Source organism: Vulpes vulpes, chromosome 2, assembly GCF_048418805.1.
Source record: "Vulpes vulpes isolate BD-2025 chromosome 2, VulVul3, whole genome shotgun sequence".
Classification (NCBI taxonomy): Eukaryota; Metazoa; Chordata; class Mammalia; order Carnivora; family Canidae; genus Vulpes; species Vulpes vulpes.
Genome location: NC_132781.1, coordinates 152543644 through 152564286, shown reverse-complemented (window position 1 = coordinate 152564286; position 20643 = coordinate 152543644). Strand labels below are relative to the sequence as shown.

The 20643-nt window shown below is 53.7% G+C and overlaps 2 protein-coding genes across 4 annotated transcripts; one reads left to right on the top strand and one right to left on the bottom strand.

Annotated features, from left to right (window-relative positions):
* Positions 1 to 3558: 3558 nt before the first annotated feature.
* On the bottom strand, positions 3559 to 7583 carry CD164L2 (CD164 molecule like 2). 3 transcript variants are annotated; one of them, XM_072750651.1, is made up of 6 exons: positions 7404 to 7583; positions 6791 to 6958; positions 6619 to 6690; positions 6025 to 6069; positions 4397 to 4541; positions 3559 to 3890 (listed from the first exon to the last, which is right to left on the bottom strand). In XM_072750651.1, the coding sequence occupies exons 1-6, from the start codon at positions 7504 to 7506 to the stop codon at positions 3884 to 3886; spliced, it is 540 nt and encodes a 179-aa protein (XP_072606752.1). In that variant the 5' UTR covers positions 7507 to 7583; the 3' UTR covers positions 3559 to 3883. The 3 variants fall into 3 exon arrangements, with proteins under 3 accessions (XP_072606752.1, XP_072606753.1, XP_025870272.1); XM_072750652.1 differs by having other exon boundaries at positions 7419 to 7583; XM_026014487.2 differs by lacking the exon at positions 3559 to 3890 and having other exon boundaries at positions 4393 to 4541; positions 7419 to 7583.
* A 6756-nt stretch (positions 7584 to 14339) lies between these two features.
* On the top strand, positions 14340 to 17601 carry GPR3 (G protein-coupled receptor 3). Its single transcript, XM_026014526.2, has 2 exons — positions 14340 to 14474; positions 15554 to 17601. Exon 2 carries the CDS (start codon positions 15562 to 15564, stop codon positions 16549 to 16551), a length of 990 nt encoding a protein of 329 aa, XP_025870311.1. The 5' UTR covers positions 14340 to 14474; positions 15554 to 15561; the 3' UTR covers positions 16552 to 17601.
* Positions 17602 to 20643: the final 3042 nt, after the last annotated feature.

Here is a 20643-nt window from a genome sequence, read left to right as displayed (position 1 = left end):
AATGAATAAACAAGGAGAAACTGAGGGTCAGAGACAGGCTTGTTCACTGCCTGGCACTTCTATGCCCAGGGCCACAGAGATTCTGTTCAAGCCTCCCACCAGGAGGAGACATTCTCGGCAAAGTGACCTCATGCCCACTCGTGAGTCCGCTGGGGAGCCCCCGGCGGCACCTAGGAAATAGTTGCTAATACAGGCAGACCATTGAGTTGGGCAGACCGTGCAGGGCAGGCCTGGAGGCTAGGAGGCCAGTGAGCGGGCAATAGCCACAGTGCAGATGTGAGGGTTGAGGTCTGAGCTGGGGAGGGACCTCGGGTGATAGGAGAGGAGAGGGATGGCTCATTCACTTGTTTGCTTACTCATCCATTCACTCATTCGTTCATTCATCAAGCCTTCCTTGAAGGTCTTCTCTATGCCAGGCCCAGTGCTTGTGGGGGCGGGGAGGGCTGAGGTACCAGGGGGTGTCAGGGAAGGTGGAGGCCAAGTTCACCACATGGGATGGAACCATGAGGACTCTCTGGGATCATGAAATTCTAATTTCAGGGATCTCTCCTCTCCAAACTCTCCCACAAGTGTGCCAAGATCTGCAGACAAGCCCAGTTATCATGTGAAATTTTTTTCAAAGATTCATTTATTGGGGGATCCCTGGGTGGCTCAGCGGTTTAGCGCCTGCCTTTGGCCCAGGGAGTGATCCTGTGGTCCCGGGATCAAGTCCTGCATCAGGCTTCCTGCATGGAGCCTGCTTCTCCCTCTGCCTGTGTCTCTGCCTCTCTCTCTCTCTCTGTCTCTGTCTCTCATGAATAGATAAATTTTAAAAATCTTTTTAAAAAATAAATAAAAGATTCATTAATTTGAGAGAGAGAGCATGAGCAAGAGGGGCAGAGGGAGAGGGAGAGGGAATCTCAAGCAGACTCCATGCTGAGCCCAGAGCACAATATGGGACTAAATCTCAGGAACCTGAAATCATGACCTGAGTGGAAACTGAGAGTCAGATGCCCTTAAAAAATTTTTCTTTTAAATGGGTACCTGGCTGGCTTAGTTGGTAGAGCATGCTACTCTTGATCTCGGCCTCATGAGTTCAAGCCCCACATTAGGCATAGAGATTACTTAATTTAAAAAAAAAATTATCATGTGCTGTTTATAATCAACATGGGGGCACCTGTGTGGCTCAGTCAGTTAAGGGTCTAACTTCAGCTCAGGCCATGATTTTGGAGTGCTGGGATCAAGCCCCATGTGGGGAAATCCCTGCTCAGTGAGGAGTCTGCTTGTCTTTCTCCTGCTCATGCTAATCAAATCTTTAAAAAAAAAAAAATCAACATGGAAGTGAGCCAACCAAACACGGATAGGATACAGGCAAATAAAATATCACCATCTGGACAAGTCATAGGGCAAATCAGATCTCTAATGAAAGGGGCAAAGTTTCAGGACAACATGTATAGCAGGACCCCACTTTGTATTTTTAAAATGCTGAATGTGGGGGTGCCTGAGTGGCTCGGTTGAGTGTCTGCCTTTGGCTCAGGTCATGATCCTGGAGTCCCAGGATCGAGCCCCACATTTGGCTCCCTGCTTAGCCGGGACTCTGCTTCTCTGACCCTTCCCCCTCTCATGCTCTCTCTCTCTCTCTCTCTCTCTCTCACCTTCTCTCAACTAAATAAAATCTTTAAAAAAATTTTTTTAAATGCTGAATGTGTGTACGTATGTTGTAAATTTACAAAAAAGGTCTGAAATGTACTGTTAAGCACAATTATTTCTGGGGAGTGGGACCAGGGGAAAGTGTTTCTCACTCTTCATATACATTTCTTTATAGTCCTTTTGTTCCCTACAGGCACTTACTACTTTGGAAAAAAACAAACATCCGATAAAGAAATTTCCATAACTGAGTGGAAAATTGAGGGAGGTGGGGGTATTTTCTCCCTCTTTCCCTGGAAAGACTGGGCATTATCCCTGCCAGCACTTAAGTGCTGGGAGGAGAAGCCAGGGGAGGGTGATCCAGGCAGGAGAAACTGCATGTACAAAGGCTTGGAGAAGAGAGAAAGCAAGACAGGCTGGGTAACAAGAGGGAGATCCAAGTATGGAGAGAGGGGTGCTCGCAGGGGAGGCTGATGTCTGGGATGGGGGCTTTGATGGAAGAGAGTGAAGGGGTGAGGAGGTGGACTGTATGGCATGTGGATGGTGGCACGACGTGTGGGCAGGTGAGCCATGAGGCCAAGGACTAACCAGAACTGCTCGTGGGCCCAAGTGTCCCTCAAAGCCTGTCCAGCTGGAGGGCAGGGAGGCTGGGCCTGGGTGGGCAGAAACACTAAGGCTGTGCTGGCTGCACAGCTGGAGGGTGATGGGTGCCCTGCAATGCAGGTGGGGCACGTGCACCAGCTCTGAATCTGCCCCACATCCCACTGAGATGGACACTCCTGTTACCCGCCTTCACGGATGGGGAAGCAGGACCAGAGCTGGGAAATAACTTCCTCCAGTTTACAGAGCAGAGCGGTCGGGCTCCACAGGCTGGCCACACCACTGCCACCATTACCTGCTATGGCCTCTCTGCTTCCTCGGACAATCATGGGATGAAATCAGATAACACTGCCAGACTCTTAGCCACATGCCCTGTTTCCAGCAAATGCCCAGCAGCAGGAGATGTTATCAGTCAAGGAAGACTTCTGGGCGGGGGTGGGGGGATGGGGATGAGGGGGGAAGGAGGAAGAACTGGCATGGGAGGGCATAGGCTTTCCAGAAGGGCCTGAGTGAGGAAGGCCAGAAGTGCAGAAATGGCTGTTGAGTCCTAGGAGCATCTCCACCATGGCACTGGGGCGGAGACCTAACTTTAGGAGCCAAGAGAGCCTAGAGATGCCTCTGCAGGGAAATTCTGAACTTCTGCTTATTCTGAGTCAGAAAAACCTCGCTTTGGGGCACCTGAGTGGTTCAGTTAGAGGTCTGCCTTCAGCTCAGGTCATGGTCCCAGGGTCCTGGGATTGAGCCACTACATCAGCAGAGAGCCTGCTTCTCCCTCTCACCCCTGCTCATGTGCGCGATGCACCCTCCCCCCCAAATACATGAATAAAATCTTTTAAAAAAAGAAAAGAAAAGGAAAGTCTGGATTCAAATCCCAGTCCTGCCCCATCCCACCATGTGATCTTGAGCAAGTATACTTACCTTTCTGAATCTCCACAGACTTATCTATAAAGGCTAGGGGCAGGGGGTAAGACAGGGAGAGGGTGAACATGTATAACAAACGAAAGTATTTTAAAAGGTGATGGGGCGCCTAAGTGGCTCAGTTAAGCATCTGCCTTCTGCTCAGGTCATGATCCCGGGGTCCTGGGATTGAACCCCGCATCAGGCTCCCTGCTGAGCAGGGAACCTACTTTTCTCTCTCCCTCTGGCACTCTCCCTGCTTGCGTGCTCTCTGTCAAATAAATAAATAAAATCTTAAAAAAAAAAAAAAAAAAAAGAAAGAAAGAAAGAAAGAAAGAAAAGGTAGTAGTAGCAATCCAAGGCTGAATTCCCGTTAGGGAGACAATGGCTATACCCCAACCCCTACAAACCACACACAGCCCAAGACACAGGACATGAAGCAAAGTGCCAGAAAGAGTTGTTTTATTTGGGGGCAGTGCCAAGCCGGGGGGCTGGGGAGAGGCAGGCACAGACCTCGTGTCAGGCAGGGGGCCCACAGGCATGATGGATAAGACAGGAGGTGATTGAAGAATGCTCTCAGCCGCAGGTACCAGGCCCAGGCCAGGAGGGAATGTCACACAGCAGGCCCTGAGTCTGCTTGATGGCCCACAGGGGCCAGAAATTTGTGGCCAAAGTTTTTCCCACCCCCAGTGCCTACAAGGGGGCCAAGAGGGCAGCCTCTTCGTCCTCCTTCCCCTGTGGAATCCAGGCCTGAAGGGGGTCAGATTCTGCAGAGGCCAGACAGAGAGAGCTCTCAGGGCAGTGGCCCTGCCTCAGCTGGGCTGAGGACCCCCACCCCCAGACAGCAGGCAGTGGCTGGAAGAACACACTTTAATGGAGGCTGCAGCAACCCGCCCCACCGCACACACAGCACACGGGGGCCTCGGGGCAGCTCCCCTTCCTCGAGGAAAACCAAACCGCACACATGTCCCATGCTCCTGCCTGCAGCCACGGAGCTGCAAAACGAAGGCTTGCCTGGGCTACCACCTACTGGTTCTCCTCCCTGCTGGCAGCATGAGGGACAAAGACAGGTGGGCTCAGCTGGGCTCTCAGACACGGGTCCAGGCTGAGTCCTGGCCCCAGCCAACAGGGGCAGAGAGAACCCCACAAGTTGAGAAGGGAGAAGTGTGACTCACGTGGGTGACATCAGGAGGAAGACAAGGCCCTTAGGGCTGCCCCATTGAGAAGCAGTGCAGTGGGGAGTGGGGGAAGTGCTGGTGGGCCAGGTACTCACAGTGTCTGGTAGGTGCTGTCCTTGGCCTTGAGGAAGCGTAAGATGAAGAAGGCCGCTGCCTGCAGGCTCAGCACCAGCACGACACCCCCAATGAAGCTGGCTCCATCAAAGCCAGAGCTGTGGGGCTCAGGAACTAGGGGGCTCCCTGCAGAGTCCAGGTCATAGCAGATCGCTGGGGCCCAGGATCCCAACCCCACCCCAGTAACCAGCACAGGTCACCTGGGGGACCCAGTCCTCACAATGGGAGCCTTGAGCAGCAGGCTCAGAAGTTCAGCCCAGATCCAGTGGGCAGTTGGGAAGTGCCTGGCTGGGGAGGGTGGGGCCTGGGCTCCAGCCCTGGCTCTGCTCCCAGTTTGCTCTATGGCTTGATGTCTTTCACATCTTCTCTGGGCCTCAGGATTGCATGGTCCTGAAAGCGATGGGCTCCCTTCTAGCCTCCCTACCCACACTGGCCCAGTAGGGTGGCCTGGGGTCTCAGGATTCAAAGCCTAGCTACAGATGATATTGACCTTTTTCAGGACTCCTAAGTCCTGAGACCCTGGAGTCACCCAATGTCAGAGCCCTTAAAGAAGGAAGAAGTGGAGGCCACACCCTACCAAATGGATAAATGGAGACTAGGTGATGTATCTTAAAGGTCAAAGCTGGCTTCTGAGGACCATACTTGTCCAAAGACACCTCACGGTTAAGGGGCAAGTCACACAGTGTCCCCTGATGTTTTCGAAACCCGCCCCCCCTAACCTGCCATCATAGGGCCCATGGTTGTCAGGCTTCCTGGGTGGCTCCCAGCTGTGCCACGTTAACCATCCACTCCCACTAGGGATTCGATTTCAGGCCCTAGGCCAGGTGCCAGGGCAGGGCTACTGGCAGTGGATCATCCTGGGGCAGTGGAGAGGGGCCTAGCTGGGAGCTAGGTCCACCTCTCAGAGGGTGTAGCTTGTATCAGGGTGTCTGAGAATATGAAGGGCAAAGGGTGGTCCCAGCTACAGCTGAGGGGGCCCCAGAAACGGACACTGGGGGAAAAGGAGGAGAGGGAAGAAATGAGCTGCCCAAGACCGAGCTGGGGCTCAGCCAGAGGGAGCTGAGCCATCAATAATTCAGCCTCCAAGATCAAGTTTCTGGCTTTAATTAACCAAAGCCTCTGCAGCCATCCCTACCAAGCCCAGTGACCTCCAGACCCTGAGGGGCAGTGGGAATCAAGGGGCAGAGTTCTTGCTCCTGCTCTGCCAGGAGCCTGCTTTGTGACCCTCTCTGGACCTGGTGGTTGCGGTAGGTAGTGACTGAGCTACACCTCATTGGCGACCTGAGCCGGACACCCTTCAGCACCAAGGGCAGGTCCCGAGAGGGTCAGCCTGAGCTCCCAGAGCTGGTACTGGGCAGAAGGGATGGGAATCCTTGTTTGCTGACTGCTTTCCATGCATCAGACACTGGGCTAGGTGCTATACACCTGCTCATAAAATTCTCACAGCAACTCTGTGAGATATTACCCAACCCATTTTACAGATGTGGGAACAGGCTCAGCAGAAGAGTCACAGGGCTGAGGTCATACAGCATGTCAGTGCCTGAGCCCAGCTGTCTTTGCTGGCACCTCTAGTTCTCCCACCACTACCATTCTCCCAGGTAGCACTTACCTGTTGTGACTGTCTTTGGTTCATAGGTGGGGTGGTGGTGGGCAGCTGGAAGACAGGGAATCCATACTAAATCAGCCCTCCCACTCCCTGACTCCCATCAAGACCCCAGCCCCAGGCAACAGCTGGTCTTCTGACTCATATCAGGCCCCCTGTTCCAGGTCCAGGTCCAGCTGACATACTTTTAAGTCTTAGTTCACACAGTTCCTTCCACCAGATGTGCCCTCCCTCCACCTCTACCTTTCAGAGTCATCTCTGATGACACCTCCTCCAGGAAGCCCTCCCCCACATTCTCTTCTGGACTTCTGATTCTGAAGTCCTCACTATGTTTTACATTAGGCAAGCTAACTCCTCCATCCCCTCTGCACATCTGGCCTGGATTCTCTGGCTGTGCCAATTTTTAAATGGGAAAACAGGCCAGAGAGGGGAAGGGGACTTCTCAATGAGCTAAAAGCAGACCTGAAACTGGACCCAGGTGTTCATGAGTACAGTCTGCTCCCTGAAAGAGGCTGATTCCTTCCTGGAGGGCAGGCTCTGGCTGGGGACACCTTAACCCCCCCTCTCCAACTTGGCTTAGGCCAGCAGAAGTCCCCTTACCTGGACACAACTCTGAGCGGTTATAGATGGAGCAACCTTCCTTGACCGCCTCAGCTTGGGCCACACAGTGTCCTGGTGGGAGAAGGTATAGGGGAGAGATTTGGAGAGAGGGCCCAAGGCCCTGGGGTTCAGAAGTGGGGGCACTTAATTTGGGGACGGCGCAGCTCCATACCTGGCTCCTCTGGCCGGCACTGCTCCCACACGCAGCCAGAGAGGTTGTGTGCTTTGTGTCCCTCCACACAGTGCTCACAGAGCTTGAACTGTTTGCAGGCCCCTCGGACAGCTGGCCAGATGTTCATGCGGAGCAGAGCTCCCCGCCCAAAGCCTCGAGCTCCTTTGCCTGAGAGTGGGAGCAACTCCTTGAAACTGAGCTGCAGCCCCCCTTCCCCACTACTGTGGCTCTCACCCCTTTGCACACACCTGGATCCCCTAAGCCCCACTTACACATCTGGAATTTCCACAAACGCATAGTTACACACACCCACAACCTCCCCCACATTCACCCAGAGTCCCCTCCCTTTGCATACACCTGGGTTCCCTGATATGTGTGGCGCTGTCACCCCCAGACACACCTGAAGCCTCTAATCCCCCACATCTGGAGCCTATTACATACCGAGGCTCCACACAGGGCTAGAGCCCCCTTCACCCAACGCTGGAGCCCTGAACTCTCTGGACAGTCCCCTCCTGCCCCCACCTCCCACCCCCAGCCCAGGGGCTCCAGGACGGACGGGCTGGGTGAGGGTACGCTCCGCCTGCCCCTGCCCGGGGTGGGCCTCCAACCAGACCCTGGTCCGCGTTACCAGCCGCAACGAGCTGGGCGCACAGGAGGAGGCAGCAGCAGCCGCCACAGAGCGCGACCCGTAAGGCGCGGGGTCCCGGCGCGGCCATGGGCAGGGCGGGGGCCGGGAGTCGGCGGAGAGCTGGTGCGCGGCGTCCCTCCCGGACTCGTCTCCGCGGGGCTGTGGGGAGCGAGCCCCGGGCAACCTGGGCGGGGCCCGGGCGGGGCCCGGTGGGCGGGGCCTGTCCTGGGGGCGGGGTCGGGGCGGGGCGGGGCCAGTGGGCGCGGCCGGGCGGGGCTCGGACAAGAGGGGGCGGGATCAAGGGCTGGCGGTTCACCTGGTCCCGGGAGCCCCCACTCTGCAGCCTCCCGGAAGCCGCTGGTTTTCCCTAGAGGTGAGGAAACTAAGGCTCAGAAAAGGTGAGTGCGTAGGCAGAGGTCACAGTGGCAAAGCCTGGATTCGAAGCGAGTCACTTTCCCGCAGGCTGGGCCGTGTCGCGTGAACGCAACCAGGCCCCGCGACTGGGGGACTGGGTTCAGCTGGCCCCTAGACCCTGTCCACCGCTTCACCCCTTGCACCCTACCCTCCTCTGCCCCTCAGCCTCCCACCACACTCTCACTATTTTTTTAAGATTTTATTTATTAAAAAATAATAATAATAAAATAAAGATTTTATGTATGAGAGACACAGAGAGAGGTAGAGACCCAGGCAGAGGGAGAGGCAGGCTCCATGCAGGGACCCCGACGTGGGACTCCATCCCAGGTCTCCAGGATCACACCCTGGGCTGAAGGCGGCGCTAAACCGCTGAGCCACCTAGGCTGCCCTATTGGTCTCATTATTAGTAGGACAACTGGGGCTTTCCGCAGCCTTCCCTCCTGTCTCAAGTCCTACCCTGGCACGGCCTCCTCTGGTTCTTTTCTGGCGCTTCTTCTCAGGTTCCTGAGAGCACCTCCTCTTTCTCTTTCCCCCCTCCTCTTTCACTTCCATTTTCCTTCCTCTTCTCTGTTGCCCCTTCTTTTCCTCCATCCCCCTCTTCTTCCCTGGTGGCCTGATTCCTTCCTCAGATCTACCTCTTCTGGAATCCTTCTGGCCATTCCGCTGCCATCGGTTCCCATCTGAAAGCCATCAGGTCTCATCTCCATCTCCAGCCCAGTGCTCCCTTCCCAGCTGCAACCTGTAACTAATAATATGGTTCACACTATTGACCACTTACTCTCTGCAGAATATATATTCCACTAAGAGTTTTTACTTGCAGCTTCTCATCTAATGTCCACAACTACCTTCTAGGCGTGGCTTTTGTTATTCCCAGTTTGTAGGTTTCAGAAGTAAAAATCAGGGGGCACCTGGATGGCTCAGTTGGTTAAGTGGCTGTCTTCGGCTTGGTTTATGACATCAGAGTCCTGGGATTGAGCACCCCTTTGTATCGGGCTCCCTGCTCAGTGAGGAGTCTACTTCTCCCTCTCCCCCTGACCCTTCCCCTGCTTATACTCTGTCTCTCAAATAAATAAGATCTTTTTTTTTTAAAGATTGTATTTATTTATTCATGAGAGACACAGAGACAGAGAGGCAGAGACACAGGCAGAGGGAGAAGCAGGCTCCATACAGGGAGCCCTATGTGGGACTCGATTCCGGGACTCTGGGATCACACCTTGAGCCAAAGGCAGATGCTCAACCCCTGAGCCACCCAGGCATCCCTCAAATAAATAAGATCTTAAAAAAAAAAATTAAAATTGGGTGCCTGGCAGACTCAGTCAGAAGAGCATATGGCTTTTGATCTTGGGGTTGGTCTCAAGCCCCATGTTGGGTGTAGAGATTACTAAAATAAATAAACAAACTTAAAAAAAAAAGTAAAATCACTTGCTCGAGGGCAAATGGTTACAATGAGGGGGGCCAGGATGAGAACCCAGGATCCAGTGGGCCCATCTGCTTCCTGGGCACCTACACCTAAGTGTTTCTCAGGCTCCTAAAACTGTCCCCGTCTCTCTTCCCCACTCATGATACTTCCTTTTTCCTTCAGAACGTGTATCAAATGTATAATTAATTACTCTTTTGTATCCTAGGCTGTAATTTCTGTGAAGGCAGGAAACCATGTTTATCTTTTTCTGTAGTTAACTCCCTCTACACTTAAGGACTAAGTAAGTATTTATTAAATAACCATATTGTATCATGTTGTGACTGTGTACATGTTTGTCCTTCTGGTCTGTGAGACCCTCAGGGCCCCCTACTTAATATCATATGAAATGTTTATTTGTAGATTGTCCCTGTTTCCCCATCAGAATGGAAGCTCTGTGGAGAAACCAAGTATTTTCGTTCATTGCTTTCTCCACTGTGCCTAGAACCATGCCTAGAAGATAGCACATGCTCAATAAATATCTACTGAACATTGAAAATGCAGGGATGTGGGGGCACCACGCTGGCTCAGTTTGTAAGCCATGCGACTCTTGATGTTGGGGCCATGAATTTGAGCTCCGTGCGTGGCATGGAGTTTACTTTTAAAAAGAAAGATTTTTTTTTTAAGGAAAAAGAAAAGAAAATGCAGGGATGTGTCCAGGTCACCTTTCCATCCACAGCACCCACTCAGAGCCCAAGGAATTGTCAGTGAATACTGGCTGAATGACCAAGTGGGTCTGTGCTAAGAATGTGTGCGCTGGCGATGCTCAGATTTTTGGGGCTTCGACAGGGAGCTTGTGTGGATATTAACTGTGCCTCACGGTGGCTCAGCGGTTTAGCGCCGCCTTCCGCCCAGGGTGTGATACTGGAGGCCTGGATCGAGTCCCACATCAGGCTCCCTGCATGGAACCTGCTTCTCCCTCTGCCTGTGTCTCTGCCTCTCTCTGTGTGTGTCTCTCATGAATAAATAAATAAAATCTTTAAAAAACGATAACTGTGCCTCAGACACACACCCCTCCCAAGAGAGCCTGGGTCCATGGGATTCCCCAGACTAAAGAGAGAATGGGGAGGAAGTCTTACCTGGAAGCGAGTGCTCACAGCCATCTGGTGGTCACCTGGGGAACTGCAAGTATTGTCAGCCCCTCTCAAACTTCACTCCCAGCCTCTTTTGGGGAGATGGTGATGTTTAGGATAGAATGGAAGGCATTCCGTGGATTTGGTTGCCAGCTTCAGATCCCAGCTCTGCCATTTGCTGTGTGATTTGGGCAAGTCCTTCAGCTTCTCTAGGCCTCACCTATGAAATGGGAAGGCAGGGTTATTGTAAGCCCTGGGATGGGGTCTGGCACCTGGTAGGTGGGAAGGACTGGACTGGGTATTAGTGGTGGGGAGGAAGCAAGGAGGTACGGCAGAGGGCATGAGGGGGAGAGAAGAGGAAAGGGCATCTCTTTCTCTAGGTAGCAGATCTTTGGGGAAGAGAGACCCAGTTGGCAGTGATGGCCTCCATTGTCCCATTCGCATAGGGCAGTTTTAAACAGCATGGAGAGAGTGCCCATGTGAAAATCCATAGCTTGGGCAGCCCTGGTGGCGCAGCGGTTTGGCGCCGCCTGGGGCCCAGGGCGTGATCCTGGAGTTCCAGGATCGAATCCCACGTCGGGTTCCTTGCATGGAGCCTGCTTTTCCCTCTGCCTGTGTCTCTGCCTCTCTCTGTGTATCTCTCATGAATAAATGAATAAAATCTTTAAAAAAGAAAGAAAGAAAAAGAGAAAGAAAGAAAGAAGAAAGAAAGAAGAAAGAAAGAAAGAAAGAAAGAAAGAAAGAAAGAAAGAAAGAAAGAAAGGAAGGAAGGAAGGAAGAAGAAAGAAAGAGAAAATCCATGCTTCACTTGAGTCTCTTGCATCTCTGGGGTTTCTCATGGCTAGAAATATCACTGCACTCCTTTCCTCCCTGGCTGCCTGAGGATCCACTACTATCTTGAATGACACTGTGACTTTCTGGATCAGGAAGTTTTAGCCAACCAACCACTTCAGTGGAAACATGGTCACTGATGTTCTTCACACTGAGAAGGCAACAGTACCTAAGACAGAACTTTGGGGAAAATCAGCCAAAATGTACAAGACCATACCAGATGTCATCTTTATATTTGGAGTCAGAACCGTTGTGGTGGTGGCATGACAACTGGCTTGGGCATGATTTATAATTCCTTGGATTATGAAAGAAAAATGAACCCAAAGACAGCCTTGCAAGACATGGTCTGCATGAGAAGAAAAAGACCTCAAGAAAACAGCAAATGGGACATGAGAACAGAATGAAGAAAGTCAGGGCACCGCACAGGCCAATGCTGGTGCAGGCAAAAAGGAGTAAAGATTCTGGAGTGACTTTATCTGTGGTGATTGTGCATGAGAGGATTAATGAACTATGAACATATACAAAAAAAAAAAAATAAGGAACTGGGGCACCTGGATGGCTCAGTTGATTAAGCGTCTGCCTGTAGGTTGGGTCATGATCCCAAGGTCCTGGGATGGAGCCACGAGTCAGGCTCCCTGCTTGGTAGGGGAATCTGCTTCTTCTCCCTTTACCCCTCCTCCTGCTTGTTCTCTCTCTCTCTCTCTCTAATAAATAAAATCTTTTAATTTTTTTAAAATAAAGAGCTATTACTGTCACTCAGAATAGCAGAAGACAGTCTCTCATACAACTCTCTCCTGCCAACCTCCCAGCAACCTTTGCCCATCCCAGAGACCTGCTGAGTGGTTGTTGGGATCCAACTCTGATGGAGAAGAGAGCAGATACCTGAGTTCTGGGGGGCCTGATGCCCCTGTATTCTCTCTCTTTGGTACCCCCACCTTTCTTGACACTGTGCGTATCACTATTCTTCTCTTTCTCTAGATGCTGCTTTTGACTTTAGGCATCCAGTCGACGAGTATTTGTACGACGCCAGGTGCTGTAGTAGCACAGAATGGAACAAAGTTTCAACCCTCACAGAGCTTATATTCCAGTGGGACTGATCCATAGTAAAAAAGAAAATACATGAAGAAACATATAATCGGAGGAGTGCTAAGTGCTCTGAAAAATAATACATGGAGGAAAGGGGGGAGAGAGGGATGGAGGGGCGGGGTCACTAGGATAGAGGAAGGGTAGCCTACTGTGGAAATGATGAAGACAAAGGCCGGAATGAAGGGAAATGGGTTCCAGGCAGAGGGAAGCCCAGGACCCTTTGCAAGGACACACTCACCCACAGTCCCTGCCTTCGATGACAGTGTTCCCTGGGGCTTTTCTTCCCATGCTCTGTTCCCTCCCGAGTAATATCATCTACCCCTAGAAACTCAATTACTACCTGCACACCTATGCCTCCCTGGTGTCATCCTCCTGCCAGATAGACACAGCCAGTGCTGATAACGTGCCAGGCCCTACCAACAATCCTGAGGTAGACACTAACATTATCCCTATCTTACAGATGAGAAGACAGGCACAAAGAGCTTGAGAAATTCACCCGAAGTCACACAGTGAGGAAATGGAGGGTTTCATCACCTCCATCCTCGACTCAGCACATCCAACCTGAAACACATCATTTTCCCCAGCCCCTACCCTCTCCTCTTCCCTTGTACCCTGCCACTGGCCTGTCACCTCCTCCCCCCTCCCCACACCTACTGAGGGGACCACAGTGGTGCTGTGCTGGGGGGAGAAGTCAGTGGGGCCTGGGATCTGAGCCCCTCTGGTTTCCTTAATCCCTAACCTGGTCCCTGCCCTCCACTCCCCATCCCAGAGGCCTGGATAATTCCTTTGAGGATCAAAGCTAGAGACAGAGGAAAGAGAAGCAGCCAGTTCCTGTCCCCCTGAGCGTATCTGTCACCTCTGGAAAAGTCAGCTGGGGTGGTGTATGTCCCTGCTACATAGGACAGGCAGGGCTGGGGAAGATGGAGCTCCTTCTCCTTGCCCCACCCTGTCAGATGCCTAAGATGGGAGGTTGAGAGGGGCCTGCCCTGGGGACTGCGCTGCCAGGTTTTCTGCTTCCAAGTTCTTCCCGGCTCCCCCTCCCCTGCTGCTTCGGGGAAGTGCCCCCTCCACCACCACCGCCACCACTACCCTGCTGGCTTTCCAGATCTTTGAATAAATAATTCAGGTTTTGAAATCTTGCCAGCCCCACCCCTCCCGTGCTGAGAGGGCGCTATTGGGCGGACATGAGTGACGTCACCCAGCTCCTTACCCCAGCCCCAGCATCACGAGGACCTGCCCTAGCAGCAGCTCACCTGCCTGGTCACTGTCAGTCCAGACCCTCTACCCTGTTCCTCTCACCCTGGGGCTCATTCAAAACAGTCACCCGGTATCTTCATTCTAGGACCTTACAATCCTTTACACTTTGTTTTGTCACCTCAGTACCTCAGTGACAGGGTCAGGGTGACCTGAGGTCCTATCATCTGGACACGCCACCTTCCCTTTCCCTCGGCAGTGCCTCTGCCCCCATGGGATCCCTGAGCCCCATCATGTCACAGTCACCCTGACACTGCTATAGTTGCCCTGGGGGCTTCCTTTTCTATGCATGGCAGCGTCCCTTGGCCACCATCCCCCAAGATCCTGTCACCATGCTCATACTGTCACTGCCACCCACTTCCCTGCTCCCTCGTGCTGCTGTCACCACCACCTCAGGGCCCCATCATCTTGGCAACCCCCGTCATCCTCACTGAGGACGCTCATTCAGCCTCATCACTCGGTCTCCGTCACCCGAATTCCGTCCGTCCCTGCCAACTGAGGGTCCCATCACCCCACAGCCTTTCGGGGTCCCCTATCTGCTTCCCCTTGCATATTCCCTACAACCTCCCCGGGACTTTTCCAAGGCTCTCCCACCTGCGCCCCCCGAAATCCCGGCCCGCAGAGGGCGCCGCGTCAAGGACAGCGCGGGCCGAGTGGGGAGGGGCGGGGCCGCGGCCACGATCGCTTTTTATGAATGGGGGAGCGGGCGGTGCGAGGCCTCATTACTATGCCGCGCAACGCGCGCTGCGCCCCGGCGCGACGCACCCATTGGCCGGCCGGGCCGCTGACGTCACCGGTCCGGTGGCCGGGGGCGGGGCGGGGCGGGGTGACTCACGCCGCTTCTCCCGCGGCCGCGGGGGCTTCTCCGGGTCCGCGCAAACCCTGCGCCGCCGGGACCCGAGCAGAATCTCCCCGCGGCCCGGCCGCACCAGGTCCTGAGAGGTGAGTAGCGGGCCCCGCCGCAGCCACCAGGCATCTGGAAGGGCACGTAGGATGCTGGGGTGCTGGGCCAGCGGACAGGCTCCCAGCGGCTGGCAGAGGTCGGAGGTCGAGGCTGGGAACCCAGAATCTGGGCTAGCAGGCGGGGACCCAGTGTCCGGGTGCTGAGAGCCGTCAGCTGGGTGACCCCTCTTGGGGTGCGCACTCCTCCAAGGCCCAAGGCCCTGGAGGGAATGATGGTCCTCTGCGATTGGGCTGGCAGGAGGCATCTGAGTCAGGGACCCAGGCGTCCGAGCAGGTGTCTGACTTAGGGATCCAGACATACGGGCAGGATGCCGAGTCAGGCCCAGGATCCAGGTGTCCGGGCAGAAGGAGGGGTCTGACTCAGGGATCCGGGCCTCCAGCAGAGGTGTCTGTTCCAAAGACCCAGAGGTTGAGGCAGGAAGAGGGGTCTGGCGGGGATAGAAGTCTGGGCCGGTGTGAGTTGGGGGTGGGGCCGAGTTCCTAGGTGGTGTTACCCTGGGAGTGCTGGGTGGGGGCTGGCGGGACCTTCACGCGCCTTCCCTGGGGGCGGAGCCTCGCTGGCGGAACGGAGAATCGTGAGGGGTCTGGAAAGCCTCAGAAACCGAGCGTCATCCTCCCTGATGGGGAGGGAACAGAGCTCAGTCTAGAGATGTGTTTCCCTTCCCCAGTCCCGGGCCTACCTGGCGTCTCCTGGATCCCGCGGGCCCTCATCCACTTACGGTAGTCCTTCATCTGGTTCTCAGCTGGCCAGGCACGTGGGAGAAAGAGGCCTGGAGGACCCAGGGAGTTGGAGAGAGACTGAAGAGACCCAGGACAGTGATAGGAAAATAGGCCCCTGCTGGACTGGGGGCTGGGGGTGGGGGCAGGGGGAGACAGGTATGTCCCAGAAGCAGCCCTGGGGTGTGGCTGGGGGGGGGGGGCGGGACAAGGCCCTGGGACTCAGCTGGGTATCGGAGGAGACACTCTCACAATGTATCCTGAGTGGCACCTTGTCCCCTACAGACCCCTTTACACAGCACCCAGCCCTGCCAACTTCTCACAGGGCCTTTCTCCTACAGGTACCACCATGTGGGGTGCAGGCAGCCCCCTGGCTTGGCTCTCTGCTGGCTCAGGCAACGTGAATGTGAGCAGCGTGGGCTCAGCAGAGGGGCCCACAGGCCCAGGCGCACCGCTGCCCTCACCCAGAGCCTGGGATGTGGTGCTGTGCATCTCGGGCACCCTGGTGTCCTGTGAGAATGCGCTCGTGGTGGCCATCATTGTGGGCACTCCCACCTTCCGTGCCCCCATGTTCCTGCTAGTGGGCAGCCTGGCTGTGGCCGACCTGCTGGCCGGCCTGGGCCTGGTTCTGCACTTTGCTGCTGTGTTCTGCATTGGCTCGGCGGAGATGAGCCTGGTGCTGGTTGGCGTGCTGGCGATGGCCTTTACTGCCAGCGTGGGCAGCCTACTGGCCATCACCGTCGATCGCTACCTTTCTCTGTACAATGCCCTCACCTACTATTCAGAGACAACGGTGACTCGGACCTATGTGATGCTGGCCCTCGTGTGGGGTGGCGCACTGGGCCTGGGGCTGCTGCCCGTGCTGGCCTGGAACTGTCTGGATGCGAGGGCCACATGTGGCGTGGTGTATCCACTCTCCAAGAACCATCTGGTGGTCCTGGCCATTGCCTTCTTCATGGTGTTTGGCATCATGTTGCAGCTCTATGCCCAGATCTGCCGCATCGTCTGCCGCCATGCCCAGCAGATTGCCCTCCAGCGGCATCTGCTGCCCGCCTCCCACTATGTGGCCACCCGAAAGGGCATCGCCACACTGGCCGTGGTGCTTGGCGCCTTTGCCGCCTGTTGGCTGCCCTTCACTGTCTACTGCCTGCTGGGAGATGCCCACTCTCCATCTCTCTACACCTATCTCACTCTGCTCCCTGCGACCTATAACTCCATGATCAACCCCATCATCTACGCCTTCCGCAACCAGGATGTGCAGAAAGTGCTGTGGGCCATCTGCTGCTGTTGTTCCTCTTCCAAGATCCCCTTCCGGTCCCGTTCCCCCAGTGATGTCTAGTCATATCCTGGTGACCCTTCAGCCCTGATCACTACAGAATTCCAGAATGTTAGGTTTTCCAGGGCTTTGTTCCAACCCCCCCACTCTCCCAGCTCCACACCCCCAAGACCCAGCTGGTTCTGGAGTTCTAGGACATTGGGTGTTTCATAGGATTCTGTCCAGATCCCTACAGAGCCCAGCTGGCTCCATGGTTCTAGAATGTTCTGGTGGCCAGGGTTCCACTCAGAAATGTCCCACAGCCCAGCTGGCTTGGAATTCCAGAATGCTGCTGGGTGTTTTACAGTGCCATTCCAAGTCCCTGATCTTCCCCTCCCTTGACCTTAATCATGTCACTTTACTTTTGAGTTTCTGAACTAAAGAGTCAGAGAGGTTAGTCACTCAGTTGCCTAGATAAGAGAAAGAGAGAAAAATGTATCTATATATATGTGCACATACAAAAAGAGTACCTATTTATAATTTATTTATTTACTTATTTATTTACTTATTTATAGGTGATAAGGGGAAAAAAGAGACCCACACCTTGAAATCCAGGCCATACCAGGGTACCCCCAGTTCCCACACCCCCATCGCTGACCTCAGTTCCTAGAGGGGGAAAAAGGGAGAAAGAGAAACCACGTATTTTGTTATTATTTTTGCTTATTTTTTATCGAAGAGATCATAGAAACCAGAGCCTTCTCCCCAGGCCCGCCCCTCTCGGGTTTGCTGGGGGAACACACCAGCCTCTGGTTTTTTATTTTTTTAAGAAGCCATCACCTGAGCAACCAAGAATTCCTCTGCGCTGGGGGCCGGCTGCCCTCTGGTGGCCGTTTGGGGGAAACTGCAGCCCGGCCAGGCAGCCGGGACCAGACCACGCGGGACCCCAACTCCACTCCAGCCTGGCATCCAGCGCCACAGCCAGGACCTGGGGGCCAGGCCCCACCCTGCGGTGCCCTAGAAGAGGCAGGGTGTGTGAGCCAACCCCTGACCCCTTTGCCAACCGGGGTATGGCCTCCAGTGCTTCCCTCTTCCTGTCCCTGACCCATCACTCAATAAAAAATGATTTTGTGATAAGTATGCTTCTGCCTCTGTGTGTGGAGGAGGGTGGGGTGGGCCTGGGGTAGGGGGAGCCTGGAATGGCGGGGAACTAGGTCAGGCCTGGGAGCCTGTTGAGGGATTTGGGGAATCTAGAGAACCAGGGTGGAGGATGGCTGGCAGGTGACACCTCCACCCTTTTTTTTTTTTTTAAGATTTTATTTATTTATTCATGAGAGATACAGAGAGAGAGGCAGAGACACAGGCAGAGGGAGAAGCAGGCTCCCTGCAGGGAACCCCATGTGGGAGTTGATCCCAAGTCTTCAGGATCATGCCCTGGGCTGAAGGGAGGTGCCAAACCGCTGAGCCACCCAAGTATCCCCCCCACCCCTTTAGAGGTTGATCTAATGGGCCCTTCTGCTCAGACCAGGGCACTGCCAGGCAAGGACCCCACCTTATCCTGAGGACAGAAACCAGGGTGCTAGAGCCTTCCTGGACTGAGAATGCCCACGTTAGCTTTTGTTTGGAGCTTTGGCATGAAGTATATGCTCAAAGCATATCCATTTCCTTGATAATAGCTCCTTCAAATTGTGGGTATTTACCACATGCCAGGCACTATGCCAGGTGTACACATATGTTACCTCCTATGCTGAACAAGCAGCTCACGGCACAGGTGGTATCTTCTCCATTTTACAGATGAGAAAACTGAGACTGAATGAGGTTTAGTGACTGGCCCCAGGGAATATCCATTTTCACAACCTGTGTTCTGTTAGCCCATGGCCTCTCATCTCCCTCCTCCCCAGGCCTCTCATCTCCCTCCTCCTCCTCTCATCTCTGTCCTCCCCATTAGGACGTTCTGGATCTTGACTGGTGGGGTCCATCCTCAGAGTCAGAGGACATATTTGGGAGGAGGTTGGATACAGTGTGGTCATTCTGGAGCTGGAGTGATGATGGTAAGTGTGTACACTTGAGGACACAAGTGCGTAGGCCCCTGAGTGTGGGTGTTTTGGAACCAGAGAGTATGTTGACCAGGCAAGGGCAGGAGCAGGTTTAGAAGTGTGGCTAAAGAGGAAGCTCTTTCTTGACTAGCAAAGGCTCCCAGCCTCCCAGGGTAGGCAAAGCCTGGAGATAGGACCCTCAGAGCACCCCTCCATTGTACAGATAGAGGGGGGTCTGAGACCTGAGGAACAGTCACTTGCTCAAACTCCCATAGCTGTGCCAGGCTGGGACTCAGGTCTTCCTCCATTTCCGTGGCCAGAGCTCTTTCACCTGGTGTGAACCTCCTAGTGTTCAAGGCTCCTCCCCAGCAGAGGCCACGGGATTCCAAGGGGAGTGGACATGCCAACAGGGGCTGGGGTAGAAGTGGTGGAGGGCAAACTGGGCCAAGCTACACCCAATTCCAGTCCAAATACAAAGCAGGGGAGCCCCACCAGATCAGATGGTGACCTTCCAGGACTTCCTTCCTGGAAGGTCCCTGGGAAAAGACCCCCAACTCAGCAAGCAACCTCCCTTACACCAAGTTTGGCCCCCACACATACATCGCCATGGCCCTTTGCACAGTATTATTGTTCTCTTCATCTTACAGATGTGGAGGCTCTGAGAGTAGAGGCCCTCTTTCATTCATTGCCATCCTTTTTTTTTTTTTTAATTTTATTTATTTATTCATGAGAGACACAGAGAAAGAGAGAGACAGACACAGGCAGAGAGAGAAGCAGGCTCCATGCAGGGAGCCTGACGTGGGACTCGATCCTGCGTCTCCAGGATCAGGCACTGGGCTGAAGGCGGCGCTAAACTGCTGAACCACCTGGGGCCGCCCCAGTTCACTGCCATCCTTGAAGACAACTTACATTTCATAGAGGAGACAGTAATAAAGAGACAAGTTTAAGATTTGGTAATGTCAGAGACTGCAGAGTCCTCAGAGAGAAATAAAGTAGGGAAGGGACACAGTACATATAATCTTTAAATGAGGGCTCCCAAGAAAGGTCTCACTGAAGGTGACAATTGTCCTGCCTAAAGTCACGTAGTAAAGGTTTGAACTGGGATTTGAACCTAGGTCTATTTGACTCCAAATCTGTTCCTATCCTGAGTAAGGGAGTCCATCTTTACTTTTTCTTTCTTTCTTTTCTTTCTTTTCTTTTCTTTTCTTTTCTTTTCTTTCTTTCTTTCTTTCTTCTTTCTTTTTCTTTCTTTCTTCTTTCTTCTTTCTCTTTTTCTTTCTTTCTTTCTTCTTTCTTTCTTCTTTCTTTCTTTCTTCTTTCTTTCTTTCTTTCTTTCTTTCTTTCTTTCTTCTTTCTTTCTTTCTTTTGTTTTTAAGATTTTATTTATTTATTCATGACAGACACATATAGAGAGGCAGAGGCAGAGTCACAGGCAGAGGGAGAAGCAGGCTTCTCGCAGGGAGCCTGATGTGGACTTGATCCCAGGACCCCAGGATCCCAGGACCTGAGCCAAAGACAGATGCCCAACCACTGAGCCTCCCAGGTGCCCTTCCTTTTTTTTTTTTTTTTCTTTTTAAGATTTTGCTTATTTATTTGAGAGAGAGAGAGCATGAGCAGGGCAAAGGGAGAAACCGATTCCCTGCTGAGCTGGGAGCCTGATGTGGGGCTGCATCTCAGGACTCTTAACCAGGGTGCCCCAGGGAGTGAATTTCAAGAGCAACTCAGAAAGAGGCTAAGCAAGGAAACCTGGGTGGAGAGCCCTGTCCCCAGGTTGGGGAGAAGCTAGGGGTCTCCAGGCTAACCCATAGACCTTTGGGAGGGGTGGTGTGAAGAAGTGCCTCCTTGCTGCCTCACCCGTGTTCCCAAGGAGACCCCACAGGGGAGACCAGAAGGAAAGGGTGCAGATGCCTGGACTATTCAAGGCAAGTTTCTGGCTCCAGAGCTCAGCAGAGCCTAATGCTTCTCGGCTGGGAGGGCCTGTGGTAGGCTCCCACACTGTGGGTTCTCCTCTGTTGTCCGGATGTGGTTGTATGGTGGATCTGAGGCATTTTTGGGAGCCTGTATCTGGGGTCTCTCTGCCTTGGGCTCTGGGCCCACCCTGAGGGACACCTGCCTCAGCAACTCGGGTTGGAGCCTGTGAGCG